The sequence below is a fragment of the Oryza glaberrima genome, chromosome 3 (genome assembly GCF_000147395.1).
Source record: "Oryza glaberrima chromosome 3, OglaRS2, whole genome shotgun sequence".
Taxonomy (NCBI): Eukaryota; Viridiplantae; Streptophyta; class Magnoliopsida; order Poales; family Poaceae; genus Oryza; species Oryza glaberrima.
Genome location: NC_068328.1, coordinates 24304454 through 24313052, shown reverse-complemented (window position 1 = coordinate 24313052; position 8599 = coordinate 24304454). Strand labels below are relative to the sequence as shown.

The following is an 8599-nucleotide window of genomic DNA, read 5'->3' as shown; positions in this document are numbered from 1 at the left end:
AGATATACTCACGAGAAACCAATAAAACTAACGACAAAGATGTGATACGGCACAAGGGAGCATTGGTGAGAGCCATAAGACTAGCTCCAAAGATGATATATATAATTGTGTGATTGCACACAACGATGTTTTTTTTTGGGAGGATGCATAGGGTTGATGGTGGCAAACACAAGTATTTAAAGATGGCGTGGCTCGAAGGTGCCTTGAAAAAGCATCCCACGGTCTCAGCTCAACGAGAACATGGCTAGACGATGGCCTACAAAACGATGGGCACCAAGAGGCAGTCCTTGGAGTGGAAGATGGTTGGGCACATGGCAAAAGACGCCTTGCCGCATGTCTCCCTTTCTGCAGTAAAGCCATCCACTTAGCTTCCATCGCCGCAGTCTCAGAGTCGCTCCTAGCAGAGTTAGAGCAAAAGCGCGCCCTTTTCCCCAACATCGAGGCTTGACCGCCTCTTAGTAGCCCCAAAACCCTGAGCAGCGATGACCTCACCTTCTCTACCATGTCCACATCTAGCACGGTGGCGAACCACGAGGGGAAGACATCGGTGGTGGCTGTCATGGCGCGCAGCATGAGAGGGTCGCCAGAGAAGGCCCCACTGCTTCGTCGCACTGCCAGGGAGCATATCGTTGGAGAAGAGTGTCGTGCCACCTTGTTGTGCCGCCAGAGATGAGAGGGGAAGGAAGAGAGTCTTGCTAGATAAGGGTTCTATGCCGCTAAGGATCACGTCATCGTCGCTAGAGAGGGGGAGTGGAGAGGGGATTGAGGGGAGAGCAAAAGGTATCGGCTTGGTACTGACAAGTATCAACTGGTATCAATGGGTACTTGATGTGATACCAGCAAGTATCAATTGGTACAAACAAAGACCCACTTAAACTGATTCATAGGAAAAACATTCCAAAAGAGTCAAAAAGTGAAGGGCATAGATAGACATAATCAAATAAAAGGGCTTTAAATAAGGATTACATATATATGTCTAAAAGGGCTTAATATATATATATATATATAGTGAAACTTTTAGGCTTCGACATTCAGTTGATTTTCGGCAGGTATCAATATGCACATATAATAAAAAGCAACCAACGCCGATTTCTATATAACAAAACACAAATATAATACATTGCATTTTTTACATAGTTCTCTACAGGTATTTCATATGACTTTAGCGGGTGTTTCATACTAGGATCTAGTTTGTTTCATGTTGTAGCCAGGGGAAAAATGTACATAATTTCAAATGAGTAGGCATGTTTTTATTATGACACTTTTGGTCTCCTTTGAAAATCAGCTTCTGAGGAATTAAGTGAGAATTAAACTAATTCTAGAAAAAAAAAATCTAGTAACACGTTGCACAAGAGTCCAAAAAGTGAAGACCAGAAATAGACATAACCAAATAAAAAACTTAACTTATATATTTGCCGATATTTTACATAACTGAAATTATGGTATTGATCATTTTTTTTTTCAAAATTTTGACCACTAATAGCTTCTCAAATGATTAGCCCCCTTGATTTAAGCAAAAAAAAAAGAATTTTGTAAGTTTTTTTTTTAAGATTGTAGTACTATAGGATTTATTTTTCTATATGGCTTTTTGACACAAAGGATTAAAAACTATTGAATCCTATAAGATTTTAAAGTTCTAAACAATGTTTCAATCCATACAAGTTTTGAATGATTTTTAACATGAGGATTAACCTTATGCAAAGTTTCCAATTAGTTTGCCCCCCCCCCTCCTATGTCTTTCCTACGGCGCAATCGAACGACAATTCCTATATAACTATATATTTCCTATGTTTTATAATCCTTTACTTTACACCTGAATTTATATTAGAATCCTATATTTTTTTCTTATACCTCCGTTTTCTTAATTCTACGTTTCAAAACTCTCTTACGTTAAAAATGATAAAAAAGAACTATTTAAAAGACATATTACCAAAACACCCCCTCTATTTAATGGGAGAGTTTTTTTTTTTCTCTCCACGGGCTCCACCAGTCACCACAGTACTGCACAACTACTCTCTCCACAGCTCGTATACAAGAGAAGAGAGAGACTGTTCCTCTCTGCTCTGCTTCCCCTGTCCACCACTATTAAACCAACCCCCACCCCTTCTCTCTCCTCCTCTACCGTCCTTCCCTTCTTCTCTCTCGCTACCTTTCCCTTCCCACCTCCTCCTCCTCCTCCTCACCACCACCACGCGCCTCCGCTCGCAAGAAGCACCTCCGACCGCCATGGCGCGCGCGGGAGCTGGCGGCAGTCTCTCCCTGGAGGCATGACGCGGCGGCGCCCGTGGCCGTGGCTCCTGTTGCTACTACTGCGACCAACTACTGCGCTCGGTCGGCGGTGGTGGTGGCCCTGGTCGTCGTCGTAGCGCTTCGGCGGAGGCGGGAGAAGAAGGAGAAGGGTCGACGGGGATGGCGGCGGCGATGGTGGCGGCGGTGCATGGAGTGGGGAGGCAGGACAGGTCGTCGCCTGGCGGCGGAGGGGCGCCGCAGGTGGACACGGGCAAGTACGTGCGCTACACCCCGGAGCAGGTGGAGGCGCTGGAGCGGGTCTACGGCGAGTGCCCCAAGCCCAGCTCGCTCCGCCGCCAGCAGCTCATCCGCGAGTGCCCCATACTCAGCAACATCGAGCCCAAGCAGATCAAGGTCTGGTTCCAGAACCGCAGGTGCGTGCCTTCTCCTTCTTCTCTCCACTTCTCTCGATCTGCTGCTCACTGCTTCCTTCCACATGAATTTCGCTTTCTTGGCTTCTCTTGGCTCTTAAGATTTTCTGTGTTTATGTTTTCCATTAAAGAAGAAAAAAATATCGTTTCTTATTAGAGGGAAAAAAATGTTTTGGCTTTCGTCTTTCTTGTCCTTTTCAGGATTCGTATGTTTGGTTTAGTATGTGGATGCAGGCACCTAGTAATAGATTGTTGTGCCAAAATCTGAGTTTCGCGTTGGCTATTTTGGTCTAAGATGCCTGAGTTTTTCTTTTTTGTGATCGAGTTCTGGTCTATTCTTTGAATGCCATCTCGAATTTTCTTTTCTTATTCTTTTTTTTTTTGCCGTTTGTGTCGTGGTTTCGTGGTGGGGGACGCAGAAGCGGATGAGTCTTTTCACTCTTGAGTGCTCTGCTTTGAGCTAGAACCTCGCGAGCTGATGTGATTCTCAGAGGCTGTCTTGACATTTAGACATGATTGCTAATCTTATGTTGGTTTGCATTGCAAGAACAACTGTAAAAGCAAAGTTAAAGGGTCATCTTACCCAACGCAGCGGTCAGATTTAAGCCAGATTTGGTGTTGCAAGGATGTATACATCATCATCTTCAGCTGAGAAAAAATAATAATAATTCGTACTATTATTTGTTCCTGCTTATCAGTCATTAGTTGCTTTCATGCCATGAAAATGTGCAGCTGGGATGCCTTGCCCTTTACCTAACACGCTTGATGCCTCACCTGGGATGTGACATGCCTGTTCTGAGGCACAGCATTGAATCGAATCTTGTACATTAAGGATCGTTGCCACAGTTTCTTCCTTGCAAATGATGTTTTTGTAACTGTGTGGTGTGGTGTGGCCGACAGTTGATGATGTTTTTCCTTTGTGATTTGCAGGTGCCGCGAGAAGCAGCGCAAGGAGGCATCTCGCCTGCAAACTGTGAACCGGAAGTTGACTGCGATGAACAAGCTGTTGATGGAGGAGAATGACAGGCTGCAGAAGCAGGTGTCCCGCCTCGTTTACGAGAACGGGTACATGCGGCAGCAGCTCCATAATGTGAGATTCATCATCTTTGCTAATCTCATCAGACATAACTCATGATATGCAAGTGTTTGCCTCAAGAGGCATGATCTGAGTCTGAGTTCTACAATGGCAAGCGATGTGCTTAGTTACTAATTTCAAGTTCAACAGACTAACGTGCTGAGTGCTCCTAGCATCTCCTAGAAATAGATTCCAGTGTGTGTTTAATCTTTTTAATTTAATGTTGTTCGTATTACTGGTTCCTGCCTCTAATGTTGTGTGCTATGATGTTTTTACAGCCTTCTGTGGCAACTACAGACACGAGCTGTGAGTCTGTGGTTACAAGTGGTCAACACCACCAACAGCAAAACCCAGCAGCCACGCGTCCGCAAAGGGACGCGAACAACCCAGCTGGGTAATTACAGTGCTAGTGTCCTTAACTTTTCTAAGAACATTTGTATGCCTACCCTTGCATTGCGCGATCTTTTGCTTAAGTTTGATGCAACTCTTTGTTTCTTACAGTCTACTCGCTATAGCTGAGGAGACCTTGGCAGAGTTCCTGTCGAAAGCGACGGGTACTGCTGTCGATTGGGTGCAAATGGTTGGGATGAAGGTAATGTAATTATCGCAGAAGGCAGAATTGTGTGTGTTTATTACTTCAGTTTTTTGGAGAATTACTTAAAGGTGGAATTTGTTACAGCCTGGTCCGGATTCCATTGGAATCATCGCTGTTTCGCACAATTGTAGTGGCGTAGCAGCACGAGCTTGCGGCCTTGTGAGCCTTGAGCCCACAAAGGTATGTTGTTTTTCATCATCACACAGCCCAATGTTTCCATTCGGCAGACACTCCTAATAGACTACTGCATAGGTTGCTGAGATCCTTAAGGATCGCCCATCTTGGTATCGCGATTGCCGGTGTGTGGATGTGCTCCATGTTATCCCTACGGGTAATGGTGGAACTATTGAGCTTATCTACATGCAGGTATGCGTCCTTTTACGACATGGTTAACATTAGGTGCGCTTTGATACTGTCCTCTCTGTTGTCTATAGCTGTAACCTGACTGTTACTGCAATTCAATTTATCAGACTTATGCACCGACAACTTTGGCGGCACCACGTGACTTCTGGATACTCCGTTACACTAGTGGTCTTGAGGATGGAAGTCTTGTGGTATTCCTTCTTTCCTTTGATTGTTACGGTGCTTCCATTTCTACTGAATTGTTTTCAGTTGTGTTTTGTGTGACTTAATTGGCTTAGCTTAATATTGTTTGTGTTCAGAGTTGGTAACTGTTGCTCACTACCTTGTTCTGTAGATCTGTGAGAGATCATTGACTCAATCCACTGGTGGCCCATCAGGACCTAACACTCCAAACTTTGTCAGAGCCGAGGTGCTTCCTAGCGGCTATTTGATCCGCCCATGTGAGGGGGGTGGTTCCATGATTCACATTGTGGATCATGTTGATTTGGATGTGAGCTGAAGAGACATTTGTCCCCATCCATTTTTTGGACACTTTGGTCAAATTTGTGGACTTTTAGCAATAACATATTTTCTTGTTGCAGGCTTGGAGTGTGCCTGAGGTCCTTCGACCACTTTATGAATCTCCTAAGATCCTTGCGCAGAAGATGACAATTGCTGTATGTTTAACAGTTGCATTTGTGTTAAGATTTCATTGGTACTAAGTGTTCTGTATTGTGTTAATATATCAGTGATGCCTGACAATTGCTGGTTTGCTTTTACAGGCACTGCGTCACATTAGGCAAATTGCACATGAATCAAGTGGGGAAATGCCCTATGGAGGGGGCCGTCAGCCAGCAGTTCTGAGAACATTTAGTCAGAGGCTAAGCAGGTTTGCAGTAGTGCTTATGTGTCACTATGTGAAAGAGATACCCATGCGTGCTATGGCTAACGTCCTCGATGCTATTTGCAGAGGCTTCAATGATGCTGTCAATGGATTCCCGGATGATGGCTGGTCACTGATGAGCAGCGATGGTGCTGAGGATGTGACAATTGCATTTAACTCATCTCCAAACAAGCTTGTTGGATCTCATGTCAACTCCTCCCAGCTGTTTTCTGCAATTGGAGGCGGCATCTTGTGTGCAAAGGCATCTATGCTGTTACAGGTCTTTACTCATAATCCATCTAGGTAATTATTGTGCATGAGTAGTTGAGTTGTTTATTATGACCTGACAAGCTTGTTTTCATTGTGTAGAATGTACCACCTGCTCTCCTAGTGCGATTTTTGAGGGAGCACCGCTCTGAATGGGCTGATCCTGGTGTTGATGCTTATTCTGCTGCTGCGTTGAGGGCTAGTCCATATGCAGTTCCTGGTCTGCGAGCTGGTGGTTTTATGGGCAGTCAGGTTATATTGCCACTTGCGCACACCTTAGAGCATGAAGAGGTAACTGATGTTTGCTTTGCTTCTTATAATTGCTTTGTAGCACTACTTGCGAACCAATATTCGAACTAACCCTTTTAAATTGCAGTTCCTGGAGGTCATTAGGCTTGAGGGACACAGCCTCTGCCATGATGAGGTCGTTCTATCAAGAGATATGTACCTTCTGCAGGTATATTTTCAGAGAGCATTAGTGTGCAATTTTTTCATTCAATCTGTTGTTGGATTAACTTGATGAGGTACTATCTTCTATTTCAGCTGTGCAGCGGTGTAGATGAAAATGCTGCAGGTGCATGTGCCCAGCTTGTCTTTGCACCCATTGACGAATCTTTTGCTGATGATGCACCACTGCTACCCTCAGGCTTCCGTGTGATACCACTGGATGGCAAGACGGTTAGTGTAATTTCTTTTGCTCTGGCAGCTGGATCTTGTCCGATCGCCTAAACTAAACAATGGTTCGGTATTATGTACCCTACTACAGGATGCACCATCTGCGACACGCACACTTGACCTGGCATCTACTCTTGAGGTTGGATCGGGTGGGACTACACGGGCTTCTAGTGACACCTCGAGCACCTGCAACACAAGATCGGTCCTGACCATAGCTTTCCAATTCTCATATGAAAACCACCTTCGTGAAAGCGTAGCGGCAATGGCCAGGCAGTATGTCCGGACCGTGGTGGCATCAGTGCAGAGAGTGGCCATGGCAATAGCTCCTTCACGTCTTGGTGGACAGATTGAAACAAAGAACCCTCCAGGATCTCCTGAGGCCCATACGCTTGCAAGGTGGATTGGGAGGAGCTACCGGTATGACTATCTTTGTTCTATACCATGTCACTATATTTGATTTTGAACATTTATTCCTACTATTAGCACACCAATTTGTCAGTATTATCCTGGGATATGATGGTGCATAGAGAAGTGATAGTAATTCACAGTCATTGATGATAGTATGGATCATTTTCAATTCTTTGCAATGTGGTAATTTGGTTTGCTTTAAAATTTCAGATTCCACACTGGAGCGGATCTCCTTCGCACAGACTCACAAAGCACGGATTCTTCCTTGAAAGCAATGTGGCAACACTCTGATTCAATCATGTGCTGCTCCCTGAAGGTCAGTGCGGTGCGCCTTTTTGTATTGTCACTGATACATATTTACATTGCCGTTATCTAGGCTAACAAACAAATTCTGGCTACTGCTTACCATTCAGGCTGCTCCTGTGTTCACCTTCGCCAACCAAGCCGGCCTCGACATGCTGGAGACGACGCTGATTGCTCTCCAGGACATCTCGCTCGAGAAGATCCTTGATGATGATGGCCGGAAGGCACTATGTACAGAGTTCCCCAAGATCATGCAGCAGGTATGGACTATTGTTCCTAATGCTACAAGCCTTTGGACAAACCCTTCTGTGATGCTTGTAACCGAACAGCACAAAACTGTTTCCACTCCAGGGTTTCGCCTACCTCCCGGGCGGCGTGTGCGTGTCGAGCATGGGGCGGCCGGTGTCGTACGAGCAGGCGGTGGCGTGGAAGGTCCTGAGCGACGACGACACGCCGCACTGCCTCGCCTTCATGTTCGTCAACTGGTCATTCGTCTGAGAACCACCCTAGTAGAATCGATCCCCCCTCTTGTTTGTCTGTCCTAAAGACCTTATGTAGTATTGCTTTTGTGTATCATCACCATGAACATGTCAAGAACCTCCCCAGTTTCTATCATCATGAACTTCCGTTTGAATCTAGTACTGCTAAATGATCTATATGGTATCTTTATCTGTGAGTGATTTTTGCGTGTGAAGTTTGTCACGGAAGGAAACCCGATCAGTGTACAGCTTGTGACTGGTTTGTTGCCAGTTTTGGATGTGAAATGCGTGATGTGTGGCCGTGTGGCGACCTGGTATTTGGTGGTGGTGGTGGCAACCCAAACTGATGTTGATGTTGGTTTGGTTCGGGGGTCATGGATGGCTAGCTGGCTGGGCTGAAAGCAACGGTCATGGACACCTGGAGATGGCGACGCCGCGCCAGTTTTTGACCGGTTTTGTGGGGGAGGAGAGGGGAGAGAGCTCTGCTGAAACGTGGACGGCGTGTGTTGTTGTTGTTGATGGTTGTGACATCTATCCTTGCGATGATGGAAGGCAAAATATGTTGTACTACGTACTAGAGATCACATGACATTTTTTATCTTCATCTTTACATCTTAAAAAAATTGATTGGTAGTGTTTTTGTCGTCCATCAATCCAACAGATCCAACGGCCAGATTACTACTCCTAGGCTCCTCCCCCTCGCTTCCCGAGTTGGAGTCGGAGTTGATGAGCAGGAAAGAAACCATGTCACGGAGAGGGAAAGAAGAGAATTGATTTGTTGATGAATCGGATCTCAATCACCCTTAACAAAAATCAGTATTACCAAAGAAAAAGAAAGAGATCGATTGGTTGATTTCTTGAGCTGAGGTGATTTTGGATACGATGGGCAGATATGCGATACATGGCCCATGT

At 45.3% G+C, this 8599-nt stretch overlaps 1 protein-coding gene across 1 annotated transcript; it reads left to right on the top strand.

Annotated features, from left to right (window-relative positions):
* The first annotated feature begins 2094 nt into the window (after positions 1-2094).
* On the top strand, positions 2095-7884 carry LOC127766950 (homeobox-leucine zipper protein HOX32). Its single transcript, XM_052292132.1, has 18 exons — positions 2095-2663; positions 3591-3750; positions 4014-4129; positions 4237-4327; positions 4415-4510; positions 4583-4696; positions 4801-4884; positions 5028-5183; positions 5275-5349; positions 5455-5561; positions 5643-5835; positions 5925-6113; positions 6199-6279; positions 6366-6500; positions 6589-6914; positions 7116-7221; positions 7319-7468; positions 7560-7884. Exons 1-18 carry the CDS (start codon positions 2410-2412, stop codon positions 7704-7706), a joined length of 2580 nt encoding a protein of 859 aa, XP_052148092.1. The 5' UTR covers positions 2095-2409; the 3' UTR covers positions 7707-7884.
* The last annotated feature ends 715 nt before the right edge of the window (positions 7885-8599 follow it).